General features: G+C 41.3%; 1 protein-coding gene across 4 annotated transcripts in view; it reads left to right on the forward strand.

Moving 5' to 3' along the window:
- Positions 1-25,586, forward strand: part of UBR3 (ubiquitin protein ligase E3 component n-recognin 3) — a 4,226,407-nt gene that overhangs the window by 4,034,550 nt on the left and 166,271 nt on the right. For all 4 annotated transcript variants that reach the window (XM_044075499.1, XM_044075501.1, XM_044075502.1 and 1 more), the window contains one exon: positions 24,013-24,222. In XM_044075499.1, coding sequence (XP_043931434.1) covers positions 24,013-24,222 — 210 coding nt within the window. The remainder of the gene's footprint in view (positions 1-24,012; positions 24,223-25,586) is intronic.

Here is a 25,586-nt window from a genome sequence, read left to right on the forward strand (position 1 = left end):
ATGTCAGTAGTCTGGTACTTGAACAAGCAAGGCAGAACCAAGTCTTACCCCCTTTGTCGAGAAGCCCTCAGGGTCTGGCAATGGGCTGTGTCATCCCAGCATTTTCTGTTAACAATGCACATCCTTGGGAAATCCAACGTGATAGCGGACAAGCTAAGCAGGGCGATATTGCTCCCTCACGAGTGGTCTCTCAAACAACAGGTTGCGGAGTTGATTTTCTGCAAATGGGGCCAGCCTTGCTGCAAACTCTTTGCCAGCCACATCAATTCAAAATGCAGAAGCTACTTTGCCCTAATACCACCTCCTGGTCATCCCCCGAGAGATGCAATTTTACACGATTGGCCCCTGCCTGGGTCTCCTTTATGCATTGCCACCCTTCCCATTGATACCCAGATTTTTACAGAAAGCAAAATCCCTGGGAAGGACTGTTATTCTCATAGCCCCCTACTGGCCTCGACAGATTTGGTTCCCGTTTCTCCACCATCATCTGTTGGAAGATCCATGGATCCTGGACCCAGTTCCGGACCTTCTGACACACCCGTCAGGGGACCTCCATCCTTCACTGCAGTCCGTGAAACTGACTGCTTGGCTAATCCGCTTCCCCTAATTGCCAGGCTTCATTAAATTTCAGAAGATACAAGACAAATTCTCTTGTCTTCTCACAAGCCATCTACCAGGAAATTATATGGCAGTAAATGGAAAAGGTTCTCAATTTGGGCCAACACGCAGAAAATTGACCCTTTCTGAGCTCCGCTATCATCTGTTTTAGAATTCTTGACAAAGATTTTTAAGGAAGGGGCAGCAGCTGCTACAGTTCGAGTCCAGTTAGCTACCATCTCAAATTTTCACCTTGGGTTTGGTGGTTCAAATTTTATGGGCCATAAGTTATCTAAGACTTTTCTTAAAGGCGTTCTTCACATGAGACCTCCTATCAAAATTCCCTATTCTCCTTGGAATTTAAACTTTATGCTCTCTCAAATTATTCTTCCCCTTTTGAACCAGCATCTTCTTGTGATCTCAAATATTTATCCTGGAAAACTATTTTTCTTGTGGCCATTAGTTCTGCCCGCAGAGTGTCAGAACTTCAAGCATTATCTATCAGAGCACCTTACATGATTTTCCATGCTGATAGAGTATCTCTCAGAACAAAACCCTCATTTTTACCTAAAGTCTGTTCTGAATCAAATATCAATCAGGTCATTGAGCTGCCAGTCTTTTTTCCCAACCACTCTAGCAAATTGGAATACATGCTGCACAAACTTGATATACACAGACAGCTCAGATTTTATCTTGACAGAACTAAGGATATTAGAAAATCAGATCAACTTTTTGTATCCTTCTCAGAAGCCAGAAAAGGCAATCCAGTGGCTAAAACAACCTTATCTAAATGGTTATCTGATTGTATAGCCTTTGTTTATGAGAATGCGAGCATGCCATTAACACACAAACCTAAGGCTCATTCTACCAGAGCCGTCTCTACGTCTTCTGCTTTTCAAGCTAAATTGCCCCTTGACAATATTTGCACTGCAGCCACTTGGTGTAAGCCTCATACCTTTATCACTCGTTACAAAGTAGAAAAGGCTTCAAGGGACAGGTCTTCCTTTGGTTCCACGGTACTGAAGAACATACTTCCATGATTGAGGGTGCTAGGGACGCTACCCATCAGTGAGAATAAACGGCGAGATTTAACAACTTCACATAAAGAAGTTATGTACTTACCATAACGTACCATGTGAGTTGTTTATCTCGCCTTTATTCTCACGTCCCTCCCTCCTGGCTGACTGTTGACTTAGAGGCTAATACCATCCTGGATATTCAATATTTCTTCTTCCCCTTCGGGAAGTGTTCTTGGTAGAAATAAATAAAAGGGTGTGTGTGTGTATATATATATATATATATATATATATATATGTGTGTATATATATATATATATATATATATATATATATATATATATATATACATACATACACATACACTGTTTACAACAAACAAGATCTGAAGTAATTGGTCTCGAGCTACTGGCAAACCTTGAGCTTTGCTATCGGCCGTGTCGTAGCCGAGGATCGGCTCCAAACCATCAGTGAGAATAAAGGCGAGATAAACAACTCATATGGAACGTTATGATAAGTACATAACTTCTTTTTTCCTGTTATACAGATTAACCATTTTTCATTATGTAGTCTCATTGAACAGTGGCTTATATGAAATGCTGATCTAGTCTACTTTTCTTTCAAAAATGTGAATTATAACATTTAATGTTCTACGCATTTTCAATATTCGTAGAACTGTTGTGTTTTTACAGTAGTATTGAATGAGCTATTGTCTGAAATGCTAGAATTTGAATTTGTAGAAAACACCAGATGGCCCTGAGCCTTATAGTTCTTTACAGATTTCTTGTCAGGCATGTCTTTTTTTATCATATGTGCACAACTATATGCACCTAGAGGTTGATTTGCTTCATCCTTCATTGTTTCCTGTTAACAGGTTTCATCCTATCTTTCCTTTATTATAATTTCCATTATTTCTTTCCTAAATCTGCTAGGTGTAGAGTGGATTCTTTTTTCATTCTTTTCAGAATTTCTAGTAGCAGAGATGTTATTTTCTGAGACATCAAGCATATTTTTGTCTTGCATGCTTGGTACTTGTGATTGGTAGTGTTGCCAGGATTTTGGAAATGTTTACCAAATTCCAGAATTATTTCCACCACCCCCTCCCACCCAGATTTCAGACAGTGCATGTTTCTGCAGAGCATTTCTTTTCAGGGAAAAATGAAATGATCAACCCATTTAGTCATTTACACATTTTGAAAACAAAGTTAACAAAAACTCACTTTAACAAAATGTGTAAATTGGTAAACTAAAACATGGTAGATATTAGTATTACATTTAAATTCCAAAAAAAACAAAGGTAAATGTACTGTTGTTTTCAGCAGTATGTACACCCACCTTCAGAGAGAGAGAAAACGGGTCTGTTTTTGTTTACATCTGATCATACTCACATGCTAATGTCATAACATAGGCCACCAGCTGTTATGATGTAGGACAGAGATTCATCTTATATTCTGAATGTGTACTGCATTTCCCACCATTAGAATTCATGTGATTAGCTTCTTTGAGGAGTACATATAAGACATTTTGACACTCTGCACATTCTAATAACCACCCAGGTCTTTTGTGGGTTCCATAGTAATACTGTTTTTAAATCTTTGAAACTGTCTGACGTTTACTAGTACAGTCTTGACAACATGTTTGAATAAGCACTTATAAACTGCATTTATTTTGTAGCAATGATGATTATGTTTAATGTGAAATGTTTCAGCTTTCACACAGAGGCTCCTTCCTCAGTACACTAATCATTTTCTGAGTAGGTACACTTTGGATGCTTGACTGATCATGAAAATGAAATTCTGTCCATTTGTGAAGTATTTCACCTTGTCTCAAGTATGCATACTACCAGGGATGTAGCTAGGGTGGAACAAAGTGGGCAGTCACTCCTGGAGTAGAGGTAGGAAGCTCGATCCACTCATTCCCATCAGTCTTCAGTGTATATCAGCATTTAGAAATAAATACCTGTATTGCATTTGTAATTAGAACTTAAGTCATACAGCTTTCAGTGTGTAGCATTAACTATTGCAGCTGTGAGAAGAGATTTTTTTTGCACTATTCAAGTTAAAGTTGAAGAGGAAGAGCAAGATCTGGGGATGGCACCTGGCACAAAAATAGCTTAGCTGCTCCTCTGCATACTACTCCTGACTATGTAGGGCTATGATCATTTTGTGGTCAAGTACCCATCTAAGATATTATTATTTATTTGTTTATGGATTTAGGAAGTAATTTGTGTAGATTTAAATGGGTCCTTTTCATTCACTAAAACGGATGGAGTGGTTGCCAAAGGTGCTGTATCTCCAAGGCAACAAGAACTCTAGCTGACTCCAGCACCACCCCCTCCCATAATGCACTCCTCTCCATATCTTGTGTTCTTGCTGCCATCAAGTGCATCATTAGTTCTCTGTGCTAGCTCGAGTGCTGTTATTTTTCTTCAATTCACATAGGACAGATAAGTGCCATTGCTTATTCAGATTATTAATTTTGTAAAGTTTCAATAATACAAGTCCGTATCTGCAGTTTCTGAGCTTGTTTGCCTCATTTTCTCTCCAAATCTTTTTTCCTTTGCTGTTCCTCTCCCTTATTCTCTGCTTCCTTCATCAGGTAGTTAAAAATTAAGTAAATAGTAGAGATTTTTTTCTTTCTGTCTAATCTTTTCAGGAAGTTCAGGTGTTAGACTTTAATCAGTTGTGATAATTGGCAGTAGTACTGAGTTACCACATAGCTTTTAACATATAATAAGACAAGGCTTCAGGCTTTAAAATGTGCAAGCAGCATGGGCACAAAAACCTGCACTGAGACCCACAGTTGTTCTGTGTCATGTCTTTTGGGTAAGAACATATTGATTCTGAATGCTCAGTCTGTAAGCACATCAGTTCTAGGACCCTTCTGAAGAATAGGTACAAATTAGTTTAAAAAGGTCTTTTGATGGATGGCCAACAATAAGGCCTGAGAAGAGGAAAGAAAATAAGGAGACTAGAAGAGTCAGAAATTTGGCCCCGGTGGTGCAGCGGTTAGCGTTGCCGCCTCACAGCAAGAGGTTCTCCAGTTCGATTCTCAGCTGGGGTGTCTTCTGTGTGGAGTCTGCATGTCTTCTCTGTGGTCACGTGGGTTTCCTCCCACATCCCAAAGACATGCAGTAGGTGGATTGGACACTCTAAATTGGCCCTAGGTGTGAGTGTGTGTGTGTGCCTTCTGCGGAAGGTTGGGCACTGGGCTGGCAACTCAACATTGTAAAACTCCACTGCCAATCATGAGTGGACAGATGATCCGCTGTGGTGACCCCTAACCAGGAAAAGCTGAAAGAAGAAGAAGAAGAGTCAGAAATTTACGTTCTGGAGAGGCTTTCCCAAGCTAAAGTTCCTAGAATGCCAGCATCATCATCTCCACAACTAGGGCTGTCTTGCACTACCACTGCTTTACACTCCATTTTGCCTCCAAGGCAAGACTTGTGGTGGCTGATGGACTCTGCTCTGAGGAAGAGAAATTGAGGCTTCTCCTTGGAGTAGGATTTGTCAAGTTTTTTTTCCATCACCTCCCAATTTATCTGTGTCCTTTTGGTCCTGTATATCTCTCTCTGGAGACCCAAGCAGGTAGATTTGGACAGAATAATGACTGCTGTTGCAGCCTAACTTCAGTTTGGTGTTCTCTTGGCCCCCTTGGTGTCTAGAGTAGGGTAAGAAGACATCAAAGCCCCATTCATCTCAGTTGTTATCCCAGGCACAATTTTGCAACTGAGAGTATCATAACTGGGCAAAGGTCCCATGATGATGATCTCAGCACATCAAGATTTGACTTTCTCTGTGTTATTGCTGACAACACTGGTGATGGTGTCATCATTGACCTCTTCTAGGCCAGAAAGGATTTGTGCCAATGAATAATCAGTACTGGCTCTAGTCCTGACCTTTTGGGGGGGACCATTGTTGGTGTCACCACACTTGGTGTTCAGTTCTTTAGTGCAAAGTCCACCTTGGTAGCCTCAGCACTGGAGCTGTTGGGGCCCACAATAGGTGCCAGCAGTTTCCACCATTAGTGATAGACCATATGTGGTTGTTACGTATGGCTTCTGCCAAACACACTGTGGCAGAATTGTTGGCACAGAGGAAATTGAGTCAGGTATTTCACCATTAACAGACACCTGCTGAACCAGTCCCATCCTTATGCATGACTGAAGCAAAGCCTTTAGGCTGTTCATCCATCTTGCCCTCCCAGAACAGAGGACCCCAGGTGTGTGTTTCCTTCTGCTGTGGAGAGCTCAGATAAATCCCCCTTGAGCCAACCTAGGAAAAGGCTGTGTAAAAGCAAGCACATGGATTACCCATTGGAGTCCCCCTTCCTAGACATGGGTTTTGATGAGGGAGAGACCTCACCCCAGTACCCCCCAGTGGTCACCAAGTTTGGTGAAATTCTTGAAATTATTTGACAAAGAGGATCATGGCCCATTGACCCCACCTCTTCTGAAGAGGAGATCCTTCAAGAAGCCTATAAGTCCACACCCCCAGTAGCCTGCGTGGTACCCCTCTTTGGACAAGTTTATTGATATGGTGTGTTCCAAAGCTTGGAGGGACCCAGATATCATGGAACCAATTCCATGGAAGCCTGACAGACTGTTGCAGACCCCCCAAGGATAGGCCGCAATGGAGTAAACAAAGTCTTGTCATCACCTTTATAGTGTCAGCAGACATCAAATGCAAGGCCCCAGTGGATGCTCAGAATATCCATCCTCCAAGCAAAGATTCCTTGATGATGAATAGATTGAGGAAATCATATTTATGCATCAAGTACACTACTTTTTCTGTCAGGGATATGAATTATGGTGCATATGGTGAGGTTTCTGAGACATCTGTCAGATGAAACCCTAAAGACTCTAAAAACAGTTGCCCACCTCGGCCCTTCAGAAATAGTTGGAGACCCAGGTGACCACTCTTAATTCAATTACTTCGCTGTCCATGTGAATTTTACATAACACAGTGGATGGAACAGTTAGGCCGTGACAACACAATGTAGTATCAGGCCTGGCTTTGCTGCAGGTTTTGTTGACTACTTCAGGGTGGCTTTTCTCAGTTCTTCCTTTGATAGAACTTTACTTTTTGGACAGAAAGACAAGGATAAGCTGCAGTAGCATGAGCAGGAGGTCAAGATATTCACAGCTTTAAGAGTTAAGTTCTCGCCTCCCCAGAGTTCATTTCAGTAAAATGAAGGGAGCCAATATTATCTAGCTTCAGAAATCCAAGTGACCTTAGCAACAGCAATAGCTTTACAGAGGTTACCAGGGTAGAGGGAACATTTCTGGTAACCACAGCCTATGACGTAGAGAAGAACTGCATCAACAAGGTTTCTAAACTCACGAGTACAAGGCAGTATGAGCCCAACTGTCCTACTCTGAGGGCAGTCAGAAAACCTTTCATGCTTCTTTCTCAGCTTAACCACGGAGCAGTTGTCCGTCTCCTCAGTTCTTCATTCTCCCATCCTCAAGAAGAAAATTTTTTGAAAGACTTCTAATGTTAGGCCAGCTCCCCCACAACTTCAGTAACAGATGGATGACTGTGTAGTGGCCAGCCTTGATTTATTGAACCGCTCATTGTTGTCTCTTGATCCTTCAGGTGTATTTCCTCAGGAAGGCAATAAGGACAGAAAGTTGGACATATTCTCTGTTGCTTGTATGGTTGTTCTTGCCGGGCAAGGGAGAACACTTTTGTTAGTGACATCTTCCAGAAACACCTGAACTAAGTTGCCTGATTCTTGGGCTAGTGCCCCTGACATGGCTCATTTCTTTTCTGGAAGGCTGGGGATCCAAGGAAAAGAAAGAAAAACTTCAAGAATGTTTCTTCTCCTGTTTCTTTTACTTTGGACAGGGAAGATTTAATTAGTTTTGTCATGGTATTGCTGTCTGTTTCTAATGTTTTAAATCCTGGTTCTATACTAACTTCAAGTAGGACAAGAAAATGATTTCTCCTCACATTCTGACAATGATTCCCAGTCAGAAGAGTAGGGAATGGAAAGGGGACTTTTTTTCTTCAGTGAGTTATCTTCAAGCTTCAGATTCTGTTCTGAGGAAAGTGTTTCTTCAGATTTTCATCAGGAAGAGTTATCTTTTTTCTGACTTTATAATAAAAATGAAAGCTTTGTTTTAGCGTGAACAGAAAGGAATCAGTATCTCTCAACGGAAGCGGAATGATTTATTACAGCTAGATTTTCCTCAGCCTGCAGCTGTCCCTCCTATTTTTTTCAGCTTTTTAGGATGTTTTACTTACTAGCTAGCAGTATGCCTGGCAGAAAACCTCCTGCTCATAAAAAGTCTGATAGATTATATATAAAGCTTTGATGAAAGAGGGGAGACTGATTCAAGGAATTATCTACATCTTTCAACTCTCCTCTTTTAAATTAAACTGTTCCTTCTAACCGAGGACTGTTTTTCAAGAAGCAAAATAAGCAATCTCAGTAAACTTCAAGTAAACAGAATTTTAAAAATCAATGGCAGTTAGACTCAAAGAAGAAAGTTTGTGCCACCTAGAACAAAGGCACTCCAAAATGTCATACTGACTACTTTCCTATTGAAGCTTTCCTCTGTCCCACCTTGGCAATCCCTTAAATCTAGGCCTTCATCTTCCCTAGTGGCATCAGATTATGTCAGAGAAATGGGCTCTGATACATTAGGATTTCAGATGGCAAGGGGAATCTCTTTCTCTTTCTGAAAGGGATTACTCCTCATCCTGTAAACCAAGCATCCCTGTTCCCTCCAGTTTTAGAGTACATGTTGTCTCAGAGTTCATAAAACTAGTTCCCTCAGTTGAGATGGGCAGCAGTTTTTATTCAACAATCTTTCTAGTACCAAAGAAAGAGGGAACCTGGAGTACAGTTATAGACCTCTGATTTCTTATTGTGTATGGCAAGGTCCCACAGTTCAAAATGTTATCCCTCTAAACCTTGTTACCACATATACCCCTCTCAGTTTCATGGTAACATTAGATTTGTACTTATCGTCTCATACCAGTTTGCAAAGAATTCAGATATCTCTTATGATTTTATGTATCTGGAATACATTATCAGTTCACTGCCTTAACCGTTGGTCTACCTATTGCACCAAGGGCATTCCCAAAGTGTCGGGCTGTAGTGATTATTTACTTCAGACTTCTGTGCATTCACATATTTCCATACTTACACTATTGTCTCATATTTGCAGACACTTTTTCCAGTTGTCAAGATTTCATGACATGGGTCAAGCACTCATACTCATTCCTGGGGGTTTCAAATGAAGTTACAAACATTTTCTTTCACCCCTTCCTACAGAATATTTTTTTCTGGAATGTCTTCTGGATACTTCCCTATTAAGGACTTTTCTTACATTAGACAAAGTAGAACTACACAGAAAAAATCTTTCTGAGCTTTTCCAACCAATCTCTGGCTAATGCTAGGGAATTTCTCAGGATTCTGGGTTTCATGACATCTGTGATTATCATGAATCCCTTGGTCAGGATTCATAGTTCATTGGTATCTCAGATCAGTCTGGTCTTAGCATCCAATATCCCTTATCTTTTCAGATTCCAATGCTGGGGCTTGTGAGAAGGGAAGTATTGTAGTGTGTGGGCCAGTTATCTCTCAACCCAGGTCTCCCCTTATCCATTCTGCTTTCAGTCTGTCAAAACAGATGCCTCAGATTTTGCTCAGGGAGGGAGTTGGTATCAAAGGAGATGAAAGTGCAAGGTCTGTGGCCCAAGCAGGACAGGCAGAAGCACATGAATGGCAGAGATGCTAGCAGTAATCAGTGCTTTAAAAAGCCTTAAATCATCTCTGGTCCGGTGATGTAGTATGTAAACAAAGAATGGGGGAGGGAGTACCAGACCTTAACCCGTTTGCAGACTTGCCATGATTGTCTGGGAGGTAGCAGCAGCTCAGTTTGACTCTTCAAGCTTCTTAGTACCATCACAGTAAAACACTGTAGCATGTAAACTGAGAACCAGGACACACTGTCACGAAGAGCAGCTATACCTAGTGGTCTTCCAGGAATTGATCTAGTTCTGGGAATACATCAGATAGCTCTCTCTGCCTCCTTTCAAAATAGACAGTTAAATAAATTCTGTTTCAGGATTCCATGTATACAAGACTAGAAGGCAGATGCTTTCTTATTCCCATGAAATGGAATGTTCCTTTATGTCTTTCCATTAATGCTCAGGGCTCTTATAAAGATCCACAAGGACTCGCAAAGATAATGGTGGTGACTTCCTTTTGGCCCAGGCAACAGTGGTTTGCCCTTCTTTTGAAAATTGTGAAGGCCAATTACCTCAGGCTTCCCCACAGACTGGATGTACTTACATAAGGCAAGGGTTGTTTGTTACACCCCTTATCTGTAAACACTTTCAGTCGACTTCCTGAATAAAAGAATTTTGGTACCTTTTTTGGTATCTTTTTTCTGAGGAAATGCAGCAAGTATTAAAGGAAGCTAAAACCTTATACTAGAAAATTATGTATGTGTAAGTAGAAGAGATTTTCTAGTTGGTACCACATTAAGAACCAGAACCCTTTTAAGGTCCGGATGCCTCTGTTTTAGATTGTTTGTGAGTTATTATTCTCTGTTTTTTTTTTTTACTTTTCTATGAAGATTCATCTTTTGGCCATTTCTGCTTGTTTGCCTTAAACCAGCCACCATCCTTTCTTCCTGTTTTCAAATCAAGTAGTTTTTGAAATGGGTTTTACATATCCATCCACCGAGAAAAAAAGATAGCTTCTCCTTGAGAGACTAACTTTGTGCTTAAACATTGTTACTTATTGTTCTGTCTTCTGCTGGAAAAGTAACTGAGTTACAACCTCTTGAGTCAGCCCAACTTTCTTTTCCACAAAGACAGGGTTTCTTTGAGAACAAGTTATTTTTTATGCCTAAAGTGTTCTCAGAGTTTACCTTGAATCAGTTTATTAGTCTCCCTGTATTCTTTCCAGAACCTAAAAACAAGGGAGAAAAAGTCTTGCATATTCTGGATGTCCACAAGCAGCTCATAATACTGTTTGCCTTCCAGAAGAATTTTGTTTTCTTCAAACAGCTATTTATGTCCTGTGATGATAAGAAGCCTGTTCTGCTGGTGTATTTAAGGCATATTATGTAACTATGCTGATGACCCCAAAATAGGTTAAGTAATTACAGATGTAAAGGACAAGAGTTTATTACAGATTTATTTTGTGTGTTATTTTAATGGGCGACTTCTAATAATATGGAGTTTAATTTAAAAAGACATTCATTATGCATTATGGATGGAACAACCCTTGTTACAATTATGCAATGAATAGCTTTTTGCTTAAGGAGGTGAATGATATTAAGGACTTGAGAATAAGGTTTGGTATTGACCTACATTTTGAGTTGCATTTAATGGACACAATGAGAAGGTGTTATCATGAAATAAGCAATTTGTTAAGAACAGTTGTGAGCAGGGATAAGGGATATTTTAATCCCAATCTGTAAGGCAGTTGCATCTGCATGTATGTATAACACTTCACAGATTGAAAGATTAAAAAGGGTACAGAAGTACTTTACCCAGTAAATTAGTGGTTTAATGAATATTAGTTACTGAAATAGATTGAAGAAGTTAATCTCTTTTTTTTTTACCATTAAATATAGATTAAAGGTAGACTTAATTCTTACATATAAATGTATACATTCAGAGATTTATGGGGCTAGAGTTCATAGGGGGTTACTAGGCTATTGGCCAAAGGGCCTTTATAAGCCTAGCCATATTATACCCTTGCTACCTTAATGACCAAGTTGTATGGTCTATATTTGCAGCGCAAGCCTATGATCAGCACTTACTGCCATTATCCAAGAGGGACATAGGTGACACCCCCGGGGTAAATTTATGGTGTCCCATCCAGTTGTCTAAGTTATGCTTAAATAAGGTCATTGAGAAGCGCAGTTGTACATGACTTGGGAGTTTGTTCCAGAGGAGTGGCAATTTCTGGGAGACATATCTGTCTCTCCAGCATGTCCTGATAATGTCGCAGGGTAGGTTAAGATCTCTAGAGCGACTGAATCTAGTCCCACTTGACTTGCAGATGTGCAGCATTTCCATTAGGGCAGGGTCTGAGACTGCTCTGTAGGCCAGGCACAAGTTGCCTGTCAGCAGCCTGTAAGATACAGAGTACAGTGACAGGGCCTTCAGTCTCTCCATGTAGGTCATGTGTTGAAGGCCCTGAATTTTCTTGGTGAGAAACCTCTGAGGACTCTCCAGCTGCTGCAGGTGTCTGGTGAGATACATACAGAAGGGAGCATTATACTCTGTTAGTGGTCTGATGAGGGATGAATACAGGGGGGTTATAACATTCTTAGCTCTGGATACAGTGCCCTTACTTATGAGATGTGCAACATAGAAGGCCTTCCTTACCACTGTGGACACATGGTGATTGAAGTTAAGGTTGCTGTCAACCTGTGTTCTCAAAACTCTCACCACAGGGTTTCAGCTAAGGGGAGTACTGTTAATATTGCAATTTGCAAGGACTTCCCCTTTGTCGAAAGAGGTGATAACGCATTTTTTAAGTTTAGTTTAAGCCCGTGGCTTTAGCATCAATCATTTGTATGTGTAAGCCCTTTTTGTAGTATGTCACCATTGTTGGGGGACTCCTTGATTGCACCCAGTTTGCAGTAATTGGCAAACTTGGTAAGCCACAGGCTGTCTATTTTCACCTGGACATCTGAGAAATAGATTCCAAACAATAGGGGGCCTAGCACAGATCCTTGTGGTACACCACTGGTAACTGGTCTGCTGGTAGAGGTGGAATCCCCAACTTTGACTGTATGCGTTCTGTTGGTGAGCCAATTGGCTACCCATCTAATGACATATGAGTTAATTCCCAGTTTTAATTTCTCCAAACTTTTTGGTTTTCTAATACCATGATGGGAATGGACCCAATTTCTAAATCAAAGTATGATTAAAGTTTGTGAAATTAGTATTGTTTCAATCTTTGATGTCTGCCAGAAGTGCTCTTCGCAGCACCCGCAGTGTGCCTAGTAGTGACTCCTCCTGCAATTCTTATGCAGTTACATGTATCAGTAACATATCTAAATACGATTGTAGATTCTTCTTTATAAGACCCGTTGCTTCTACTACAGTTGGAACTGTCTGGGTATCTTTCTTCCACAATGCTCTAATTTCTGCCTGCAAATCCTGATATTTTATGACTTTGTGTCTCTCTGTATGCAAGACACTGTAGTCACTGGGTGTAGTGATTTCAGTGATCACTGCTACTTTTGTCTTTTCATGGACCACTATATCTGTTTTTTTCATATCTATCTTGTGAACTGTTGGCAATGGGTGATCCCGTGTGATGTAGACGGCTTCATTTTCTATGATGCTTTGTGGCTCACATTTTCCATGTATTTCAGCTACTTCAATGTTGCAATGTTTGCACAATCCCCAGTGTAACAGTCTTGCCACATTATTATGCCTTTCAGTATACAGTCCTTATGCCATTAGTATGTCACAACCATCAACAAGGTCTGTAAATGTTTCCAGTTCTCTTTTAAAAAACCTACAATGTGAAGTTGTTAAGTCTCGCCGTTTATTCTCACTGATGGGTTTGGAGCCAATCCTCGGCTCCGACATGGCCTATAGCAAAGCTCAAGGTTTGCCAGTAGCTCGAGACCAAGCCCGTTATCCCATGATGTACTGCTGGAATTACCTCAGATCTAGTTTGCCACGGCACAGATCTCGGTGTTCCAGATAGCTCAGACCATTATTAATCGATAGATTCTTCTATTTGTAAGTTTAAAATCTGTTTTTCTTCACTTCTTCATAGGATAGTATATATATATATATATATATATATATATATATATATATATATATATATATATATATATATTCTGTAGAGTTTTAGACTTAGTTTTCGATTAGTGCCCTGTGTTGGCTTCTGTTTTTCTATAGTATTGGGCTAAGAGTTGGCCTTGTATTTAACCTTAGGTGTACTTTGGTAGATAATTCTAAGTGTGTTGTTTAATTCTTTAAAATTGTTTAATCTGATATAGAAATGTCTGATGAGAAAGAGAAGCCTCATCCAAAATCTGGCTTCAAGAAATGTCCGGATTGTGGACAAAAAATATCTGTCACTGATGGGCATGTTCAATGTGTTTATTGTCTGGGGGCTAAACACCTCCAAGACTCTTGCAGTATGTGTCACACCTTCTCCTCCAGGGTACTTTTGGAGAGAAGGAGAACATTAGCAGACAGGGGTTTACTTCAGCACCCTTTCTCCGAAGTGCAGGGTGACCAGGATGGTGCTAGTAGATCCTCAAAATCTTCCAAATCCTCAGGTGACTCGAAAGCATCCAAAAAGACTAAAAACATGGAGGGTGTAGGGTCATCGGTTCCACTGTCCTCGGAGCCGAGTGTCCCTTCTGTTCGGAGCCAGCTCACAGTTTTGGAGCCGGTCTCTGAGATTCCCTCATCTCCTCTGCTCCAATCAGCATCTTCAGTGCACTTCTCGAAGTCTTCTGTCAGCTTCTCAGATATGGATATGGACCGGCTAGTGCAGAAGCTTTTACGGGCACCAGGCCTTGCTAAATTGTTGTTGGCTCCAACGCCTTCGTCAGAGCCGAAGACCATTAACCTGGACTTGACTACTCCTCCTCTGAGCTGTACTGGACTTTCGGAGCCGAAGGAGCCTGACCTGATAGTTGTTGAGCCTGTGGAGCTGAGACCTACACCGGTGTTATCGGTTCCATCTACTCGGACGTCCTCGCCGCCGACCAGGGACTCTAGGAGCCGATACTCTCCTGTTGGGTCCGGGGAGGATAGTCGTACCGATTTGTCGGTGCCGACTCTTCCTCTTGGGGCTTCGACTTGGATGAGCTCGGCTCCTACCTCGGGCTCGGAGCCCATGGCCTTGGTGCAAGAGGATCGGACAGTCCCTTCAGAGCTGCCTACCCCTTCTCGTCGGAGCCATGGTGCGTTCGATGCCATGAGGAGAGTTCTTTCTCCAAAGACATCATCAGCATCAGGTCTGGCTTCCTCCTCCTCTCAAGCGCCTGTGTCCACTCCTGCTTCTACTGGTCCACCCAAGCGTAGAGACCCTGAGCCTCAAGTAGCCCCACAGGGTGCCCCCTGCTGTTCTGAGACCTCCCCAGATCCCCCCACTGAAGAGGTACCCAGGAAGAGACTGTGCAAGAGGAGGCACTTGGACACCCCACAGGAGCCTTTGACATCTGACACTTACTTGGATGAGTTAGAAGGGTCCCCTCGATCCCCCTCTGAGGATATCTCCTTTGTGGAGATATTAGAGATCCTTAATCAGAGGGGCAGTTGGCAGTCCAAAAGCCCTACTGAAGATGAGTCAGTGCACTTGAAGGCTTTCAGGTCTCAGCCTTCCACTTCTTGGGTGTCTTCGCCTTACGATGAGCTCATGGAGCTGATCTCTCGGAAGGCGTGGGATTCTCCGGAGGCCATCGAACCTGTCCCTCGGAAGCCAAATAAGTTCACCTCTGCCCCAGTGGACAAAGGCCTTTTGACTAAGGGAAGTGCCTGTTGATGCCATGGTGGTGGCTGCAGCCACCAAAAAGGAAACGTCTGAGACGTCCTCATCTATCCATCCCCCCAACAGAGATTCTAGGATCATGGATAGATATGGAAAGTGCATGTTTAGTTCAGTGACTTTTTCCCTTTGATCACTGAACTATTTAACCCATTTTACAAGGCTGCAAAGAGATCTCGTGAAACAGCTAGGAGATACTCTCCAGGGTACGATAGCTGCAGGGGTTGCCGACAAAGTTAACACACAGTTCTCTACCCTAAACTCGATTGTGAACTCGTCCATGCGCCTCATATCTTATGCAGCTGATGGTTCGAGTAGAGCCGCTAGTTCAGGCATTGCTCTGCGCAGACAAGCCTGGATGCGTCTATGTTCCTTTGCGGAACCTTTCAAGTCTTCCTTTATCAACACCCCATTTGATGGCTCATCCCTGTTTGGGCCCAAAGTGAAGGAAACTCTAACCAGGTGTGAGCTGGAAGGCAAGACTCTATCCGCCGTTGGAGTCCATTTTTCTACCCCTACTTTGCCCTATCCCAAGGGTCCTATGGGCGGAAAAATGTGGTTCTGAAAACACAGGGAGCCTTTCAGGACACACGTGGAGAAACCCCCTCTAGAGGCAGAGGAGGGGGTTATAATGGAAGACGCCGCCTGCGCAGCAGGGGGGGGTCCGCAACAGCAGGGTGACAGAGGCCATTTCTCTGGTCAGCCCTACCAGCGCTCCTGAAAGGAGACCCGGCTTTCCGCTCTAGAGGCAGTCGGGTTCACTTATCTTTGTACCCAGAAGCCTGGCTAAACATAACGTCCGATACCTGAGTACAAAGCATCATTTCCAGAGGATATTTCATACCGTTCTCTTCCCCTCCCACTTCTGTAAACAGAATCCGGGATGTTCCACCCAGTCTCAGGGAACAAGCAACCATAGAGGTCCGCAGGTTGCTAGAAAAATTAGTCATCCAGCCAGTCCCAGCAGACCAAGTTGGATTCGGAACTTACTCAAGATTCTTTTTGGTTCCAAAGAAAACGGGACTGGAGACCTAACTTGGACCTCAGCAGACTCAACCAATTTCTAAAAAAAGAGAAGTTCTGAATAGTCACACTTCAGGCCATTCTTCCCTTTCTAGGGAAAGGCGATTGGATGTGCTCCATCTATCTCAAGGATGCATACTACTACATAAAGATGGACAGATGCTCCAGAGATCACCTGCATTTCCGTCTGGGAGCCAATCACTACCAGTTTTGAGCCCTGCCCTTTGGTCTCACTACAGCCCCCAGAGTGTTCACCAAATGCATGGTAGTGGTCACGGCTCACCTGAGGCGTCTAGGATTCTAGGTGTTTCCATATCTAGATGATTGGCTCCTCACCGCTACCACCAGGCATCAATTGATATAGGCAACACAATACACTCTGACACTCTGCCATCACTTGGGTATTACAGTCAACTTCGAAAAGTCTGCCTTGTCGCCATTGCAGCATACCGTCTTTATAGGAGCAGAGTTAGATACCTCAACCACCACTCTATGTCTTCCAGTCGAAAGGGTCTCACTTCTTCGCCAACACGTCAACTCATTGGTGTCAAAGAACAAAGCTACAGCCGCAGAGGTCTTGAAGATACTAGGTTTGATGGCGGCAGCAATTCTAGCCATTCCACTCGCAAGGATGCATATGCAAATTCTTCAATGGCTCCTATTCGCTCAATGGTCTTACCAGAAGTTACCAATGAACCATATGATTTTCATCACACATTCTTGCAAGAGAGACCTTCGGTGGTGGTTGACGTCTCATGTCATAATAGGAAGACCCTTTGTGTCCCCCCAGTAGCCACTGTGACCACGGACGCTTCCTTGATAGGGTGGGAGGGGCATTTTCAGGGAAAGACTGCCCAAGGCACATGGACAGATCGAGAGTCACATCTGCATATCAATGTTCTGGAGTTGAGAGCAGTACTTCTGGCGTTGCAGTACTTCCTGGACTCTATTCTTCTAGGGACAATTGCAATTCAGACAGACAACGTGTCAGTGGTCTGGTACTTGAACAAACAGGGCAGAACGAAGTCTTACCCCCTTTGTCCCCCTCAGGGTTTGGCAATGGGCTGTGTCATCCCAGCGTTTTCTGTTAGCAACGCACATCCCGGGGAAATCCAGCGTGATAGCGGACAAGCTGAGCAGGGCGATCCTGTTACCTCACGAGTGGTCTCTCAACTAACACGTTGTGGACTTGATTTTTGGCAAATGGGGCCAGCCTTGCTGCAACCTTTTTGCCAGTCACATCAATACTAAATGCAGAACCTACTTTGCCCTGATACCACCTCCGGGACATCCCTCGAGAGACGCACTCGTACACGATTGGCCTCTGGGTCTCCTATATGCATTCCCACCTATTCCATTGATACCCAGGTTTTTACAGAAGGCAAAATCACTGGGAAGGACTGTTATCCTCATAGCCCCCTATTGGCCTCGACAGATTTGGTTCCCTTTCCTTCACCATCACCTGCTTGGAGGATCCATGGATCCTGGACCCAGTTCCAGACCTCCTGACACACCCGTCAGGGACCTCCATCCTTCATTGCAGTCTCTAAAGCTGACTGCTTGGCTGATCCACTTCCCCAAATAGCCAGGCTTCATTCACTCTCAGATTACTCAAGACAAATTCTATTGTCTTCTCATAAGCCATCTACCAGAAAACTATATCGCAGTAAGTGGAAAAGGTTCTCAGTTTGGGCCAGTATATAAAAAAATTGACCCTTTCCGAGCTCCTCTGTCGTCCATTTTAGACTTTTTGACAATGATTTTTAAGGAAGGAGCAGTAGCTGCCACAGTTCGGGTTCAGTTAGCCGCCATATCAAATTTCCATCTTGGGTTCGATGTGTTAAATGTTTTGGCCCATAAGTTATCTAAGGTTTTTCTTAAAGGTGTTTTTCAGATGGGACCTCCTGTCAAAATCCCTTATTCTCCCTGGAATTTGAATTTTATGCTGTCTCAGATAATTCTTCCCCCCTTAGAACCAGCATCATCTTGTGATCTGAAATTTTTGTCCTGGAAAACTAGTTTTCTAGCAACCATTACTTCTGCCCGCAGAGTGTCAGAACTTCAAACATTATCTATCAGACCTCCTTACATGATTTTCCATGCTGATAGAGTATCTCTCAGAACAAACCCCTCCTTTTTGCCTGAAGTCTGTTCCGAGTCAAATATCTATCAGGTCATTGAGTTGCCAGTCTTTTTTCCCAACCATTCCAACAAATTGGAATACATGCTGCACAAACTTGACGTACATAGACAGCTCAGATTTCATCTTGATAGAACTAAGGATATTAGAAAATCAGATCAACTCTTCGTATCCTTTTCGGAGGCCAGAAAAGGTAGACCAGTGGCTAAGACAACCCTTTCAAAATGGTTATCGGATTGTATCTCATTTGTTCATGCAAATGCTAGCATACCTTTGCCACACAAAGCAAAGGTTCATTCAACCAGAGCCGTTTCTACGTCTTCTGCTCTTCAAGCTAAATTGCCCCTTGATAACATTTGTGCTGCAGCCACTTGGTCTAAGCCTCATACCTTTATCACTTATTACAAAGTAGATAAGGCTTCCAGGGACAGGTCTTCTTTTGGTTCCATGGTCCTGAAAAATGTACTCCCGTGAGCCACCCAGGATTGCGGGTGCTAGGGATGCTACGCATCAGTGAGAATAAATGGCGAGATTTAACAACTTCACATAAAGAAGTTATGTACTCACCATAACGTTCCATGTGAGTTGTTTATCTCGCCTTTATTCTCACGTCCCTCCCTCCATCCCCCTCCTGGCTGACAGTTGACCTAGAGGCTAGTATCATCCTGGTTGTTCAGTACTTCTTCTTCCTTCTTGGGGAGTGCTCCTCTTACAGGGGTATATATACACACAGCAAACAAGATCTGAGGTAACTCCAGCAGTGCATCATAGGATAAGGGGCTTGGTCTCGAGCTACTGGAAAACCTTGAGTTTTGCTATAGGCCGTGTCAGAGCCGAGGATCGGCTCCGAACCCATCAGTGAGAATAAAGGTGAGATAAACAACTCACATGAAACGTTATGGTGAGTACATAACTTCATTTTTGTGTGTTTCTCCCACATGTTCAATGGACTTTTGTAAACCAGCGTTTACATAGTCTACTATCTTGGGCCACCAATATTAACCTTTCATCTGTTGGTTTAAATTCGCCTCTCCTTAATCATTCTTGCATTCAATCCTGATCAACATGAGGTTGTTCCAGGAGTTTTCTATACTTACAACTATATTTATGCATTTTCCACATTTCTTGCCTTCTCCTCTTCTGACCCTTGACCTTATATTCTTTCTTTTGCTTTTTGGCACATTGAGTTGCTGCCTGATTTTTGTCTACTTCTGGTTTGTTTTCCATTCCCGTTTGACATGGATATGCTTCTGCTAGACCAAGGGCATTCATCTTAGATCTATTCGCCTCATGTTTCAAAACTTTCACTATGTTTGGGTCTTGTGAGGCCAGCAGATATGTATGCAGTCCCACGATTGCAGATCTATATATTTAATCATTTTCAAGGAGGCCCATGAATCCTTGGGAATGGGGAATTCATAATCTTGGTATGCTGCACTGCCTTCCTTGTTGTTTTGAAGACTGAGTCTGTATCTGGACATTTTTATTGGTTGTTGGGCAGGATACCATTGGATGTTCTCTTCAGGTTAAATGCAAAATCTCACAGTGCAGCTTTACTTTACTATGATGTCTAACAAAGATAGAAATAAATCTTGACTCAGAAGATCATTTCAACTAAGAAAGAAGCATTCCTTGTGCTTTACTATCCCTGACCACATTCCCACCCTTCTCTCTACATTGTGGTGTTGTCATGCTCCCCATTCCTGATGGAACCCTTTTTTAAGAAGCTGTTCTGAATGGCCACTATCCTCCTAGGATTTGAGACTCTGTAGTGGCATTCCTAAAGTTCAGGCAGGCCTAATCATTTCTGCTTTCATCACACAAGTTGTGCCACCAGTGCTACTAGTTAATTGCATTGCCATTTGCTGCAGCCAGTCAACGTCTGACTGCTTGCAGGGCAGCTTGCACAGAATGAACTTAACATACTGTGCTCTTTTTGGTCATTCCTTTTTGAAGCAAAAGCCAGGAATCACTGCTGCTCTTTCTGTGGCTAAAGGTGAGTCTCAGGTGATGCTCTGTAACTTTAGTCATCTTCCCTCAGATACAGTGTTTGAATATTTAGAACTCAGTGGCATGCAGCTGTACACATCATCCAGTTTTGGTTCTGGCATGTTGTGCTCATTTGGTAAGACACTGGAGATTGCTTCAGAGAGGATACAGATGGCTCTAGATTCCAATCTGTCTGAGGGCAAACTGAGGGCTGAGACTGTGTGAAACTTCATAAGCAGTCTTTGAAAGATGTAACTGACGTAAAACATGTACCCCAGCTGCTGTGTTTGGATTGATGTTGCACTGATATGTTTGTTGAATGCCCTCATTTCCTTTCTGAAGTTCAGCAACATTAACTGACTCAAACCTTTTCAGTAAACAAATCTGTAAGGAGCTGTCTCCAAAGGGAGCAGGAAAGCTGCTTTAAGTGTGATATCTATGTCCCCAGATTGATTATCATCCCAAAAGCTGGAAGAGTCATCCAGGGAAGATAGGAGTGATGGGCTGATGACAGCTTGACCATTCTTGGGGGGAAAGGCTAGTTGAACTACCAGGTAGTATCAGGGGCTGAAAATTAGCTCCTACTAGGCAGCATTCACATTGTGATATATTAATGTAGTGAAGCTCACATGGGCCAAGAAGTGTGGGGGTCCCAATTATTTGGGCTGCCATTATGTAATGAGACATAGATCAAACACAGACACCTTGATGGCTGCCTGAATTTTAACTCTTATCCAGGTAAATGGATTACAGGGAGAAGTCAGTGGTTGAAAGGTAGTGTGGAATACAAAGGGGAGGGAAACGTTAATGTCTGGAAGGCCCTTCTTGACTTGAAAGCGTAAGGTCAAAAGGTCTCCTTTCTTTACCACCTTTACAAGATTGACAGAAGCTACCAAACCATTTAAAGGATTTTGGGGGGGGGGCATTCTTTTAAGGCTATGTGCATGCTAGGTTCCCAGTATGCTCTACAGGCTCAGACTTAATCTGTCTGATAGCACTCCACCAATTTTTCAAGAGGGCACAGATGTCTCTGAAGACTTTCTCCTTCATCTTCCAATTATCCAGAAAGGTGGTCAGAGGTCATGTTGCTAAAGCATGTCAAGACTTACACATCCTTCATAGGTACCAGGTTTACTTAGCACATGGAGAATGAGGATGATCTGGAATGCCTCTCTTTACACCAGTTACATATGTTATCCTTTGTTTTGAAGTCCTTTTCTTGTATCTTGTTGCCGTGTTTTGATTTATCAGTGTGTATCAACATGGCCTGAGTCTTTACATTTTCCCATATCCAGAAGTTGTGCTTCTGGCAGTCCTCACTCCTGTGCACCACAGGACATGACAAAGATTCTTTTAACCTCATATTGGACTGTCATTCAGGGCAGACTATCCTTCATTATCGTTACAGCAGACTGTCCCTATATTACTGGTACATCGGTTTCGGTTGCCAGGTATAGGAAGGATCCATTTCCTTGTCTATGAGGGATGTCTTTCTAGGCACCTTTACTATATGTGTCATCTTGCACAGACTACCTCACTTATTTGGGGAATGCACATATTTCACTTCTCAGTCCAAAATTACTGTGTTGAGCTTTACAACAACCTTGGGCACTCCATTATTTCCCTGTAATGTGCACCCTGTTAGGCATTATACCTTATGTATTACTCAGCTTGTTAATATTCCACATTTCACTTCATGCTTCTTAGATTTAAAACGTTTGTTTTTGTTACTTTTTATTGTTTGGTTGTAAAACTGCTTCTCAGATGCTTCTGTCATGTGTGTATGTTCTCACTTAGTAAATTTTATAGTTCATGTTCACAGTTTTACTGTCTGTTTCAGTCATTTTGCAACTTTGATAAAGATTTGCCACATGAAGAGCATTTAATTGTTACATTTGTTGTACTCATTTCAACATGATTACCTGTTTTTTTGGTTGTAGTTTTTAAATAACCCATAATGTATCACACAGTTTTGTTATATTCCATGTTTTAATTTTAATCAGATACATTCTGCATCACTGATGTAATAAGAAATATCAGATTACCCAGGTGTGTCTTTTTATCAGAACTTGTTAAGAAATAGCTTTAGACAGGAAGGTAACATGACTGGCTACTGGGACTTAGTTGAGCTCAGCATATTTAGGTTGTATTATTGTAAATTAAAACACCACTTCCTTCTGAAAATTATAATTAGTTCAGCAGATTCATCAGTATTTTACAAGGTGAATATTTTACCTTCCATTGAAGTGCAATGCTCTCCATTTAAGAAATAAAATGTGGTGTAGCCTGTCAATACATTGGGTAACAGGCCCTAAAGTACAGATTATTGTACCTGCTTAAACATCTGAAATTATACCCTCCATTTCTTTGTTGTCACTAAGCCATTAACTTCAAGAAACCACTATTTTTTAAATATGTTGTCCTTTTTAGTTAGTTAGATTAGCTAATTTAAAACTGGGTATTTTTTGATAACATACCTAACTTGTCTTGGTCTTAATACCATATTTACAGTGAATGCTTTTGCATTACACCAGTGTACATTGCTGTGTTCAAGACGCATACATTTGGAGTCCAACTCACTTCCATCCCTCCTGACTCGTCATCACAGTGACACTTTTGCAGGACACCATGATAGGCTCATCTGTAATGTTTAATTTTTACGTCTGGTGGGGAGACTGTAATGTGATGACTGTAGCTGTTCCATGATGAGCAAGATAAGATAACTTATTTCACTCCTTCCCCATGGTTTATTGCTATTTTATATAGCGGATAACAAAAAATACAAAAATGTTTTGGCTGTTAGGTCTGAAAGTGTTTCCTGATATCACCACGGATGAAAACAAGATGCTTGTATCTGAAATGTGATAATATCTTGTGATAAAACAGACCTTGTTTTAAGCTGCTGTTCAGTTGCTTGATAACATGAATCTGATAAACTTATTTTTTGGTTGCACTCAATAGCTAGCATGATACCCCATAATATCACCTTAGCTGAAAGGTACTGTTTGCATTTCTTTCATCTTTATACTGTGGATTCAGTGTATAGCATAGCTCTCAACCTTTTAATATAAAAAATCTGGACAAAGCCAAAAAATAATGGGGGGGGGGGTAAAGCCCCCAAAATAGGGACAGATTTTAAATATTGCTCTTATAAACTGAGAAAATTGCTAGAATAAAAGCTATTGTGTTACCATGCATTTTCTGAAGGATATGAAGTCTGAAACTCAAGTGACTGTCATTATTTAGTGAGTTCAGTCCTCACTGTTTTGCCAGAAAAATCCTGAAAGTCACAAATTCTGTGGGACCAGATCAAAAATATGAGGCAAAAATCTGGCCATTCTACAAAAATCTCTACAGTTGAGAGATACAGTACAAGTATTGTAGCTTCATTCATGAGAGAATAAAATATTTAACTTAGTTCACAGGTGATTACTATGCTAATGATCCCAGAGAATTTTTGTAAGCCTAGCCATGCTACATAAGGTAAGTATCAAACCCTGTATCATGTGACTGTGAAATAAACACCTTAACCATCATGCCATCCCCCATATTTTTACTTGCACCTTATAGCAGACCACTGGACATGATAATAGACTGAGATATGTTCACCCTGTTTCATGTTATTCCTTAAGTGAAACTACATTGCTTTGTAGTAACATAATAGATGCAGTAATGAGCATGTGTAATCTTTTTCTATTTCTTCTTTTGAATAATTAAAATATTTTCCTTTTATTTATTTTCCAGAGTCTGTTGATCCGGGATCCTCATTGGGCCTTACCTCGACTCTTGCAGTTACCAGAAAATTATAATACAATATTTCAATATTATCACAGAAAATCCTGTATTGTTTGCACTAAGGTACCAAAGGATCCTACACTTTGCCTAATTTGTGGTACCTTTTTGTGCCTGAAAGGACTGTGCTGTAAACAGCAAAACTACTGTGAATGTGTGCTGGTAAGGAACTGGATTTTTATGCAGATTGCTTTGTAAAGCTCACACTCATTCATATTTTAAATACTTGAGTTTGTCATAAGTAACAAAGCATTCACGGTTTTTATTTTGGAAAAATATTTCCTGAAAGTTTATTATTTCTGGCTTTCAGAAAGGTATAATTATCCTGATAATCAAATTAAAAAATCTGAAGATAAATTATATCTGTGATGGGAATGTAAAATATTTCCATATCAACGTAAATGTAATTCAAAGCCAGGGATACATGATAAGAAGTATTTTTGTAAACGGCAGAAAGTCTTCTTTTGCTTTATTTTAGGTAATTGCTTTTATTTACTGACTTATGAGATGCTAGCTTTCACACAATAATTCAGCACAGGAAATACAACTTTGATGTTACCCATCTGCTTAGCTACTTTTGAAAGGTGGTTAACTTTATACTTCTTGTGACTGCTATAGTGGAAAAAATTTAGTGTTCTGTATTTCTGTATGCATCATGGCAGCTGATTGGTTAAGTGCCACAATATATTTTAATCCTTCTCCATCCTCATTTATATGGGTCATTTTTTAATAAAATAAAAGCCTCATAAACTTTTTATTAAACCACTGCCCAAATAAATGTACTATATCCCTTGGTGATATCACAATAGGGATACCCTAAACTACATCCATGGACTTTAATGGGCACATCAGTGCACATACGGAGGTGCACCCATTAGTCTATGGACATACTTCACGCTTTCCCTATGCTGTCACCAAGGTTAAAGTTTATATTTTGGCCTCTTTGACAGGCTAATAGTTTTAGTGTTATTTTTAATTTTTCCCCCACAGCTGGTGGTCTTTATTAATACAGAGGAAAAGTGGAAATTAATTTTTGTTTACCACATACCATGACATAATTCCAAGAAAAAAAATTACGACCAGTACTGTTTAAGAACAAGGAAGTGTATACAGGCTTGAATTTTGTCATCTTATATTTCTTGATTATCCGAGTGTCAGCAGAATAGTGCTTAGCAGCTATGAAAGTGTTTGTCTTTAATGTTATGACTTTCTTGTCATTTTTATGTCCCAGTGTGAGTATTTTATAACTAAAAAGTAAAGAATAAATCATTTGCAGGGGTACAAACTGAAGCAGATATAGTACTTTGAGAAATTTATGGGCCGTCTTAAGCACTGATATTTCCTTCTGGTTTCTGAAACAGTAATACTTAGACCTAGACAGGAGTTTTAGCTGTTTTAATGGGGACTAACAGCAAGCAAAGTTACTTACATAAGTATCACCAAACAGAGTAGGTTCTTATTTCGTAACCTGCTTTGTCTATGACTGCTTTTTTTAAACCAAGGTATTACAATGCAGCTGTTTATAT

This window comes from Protopterus annectens, chromosome 6.part1 (assembly GCF_019279795.1).
Source record: "Protopterus annectens isolate FY-2018-M chromosome 6.part1, PAN1.0, whole genome shotgun sequence".
Lineage (NCBI taxonomy): Eukaryota > Metazoa > Chordata > Ceratodontiformes > Protopteridae > Protopterus > Protopterus annectens.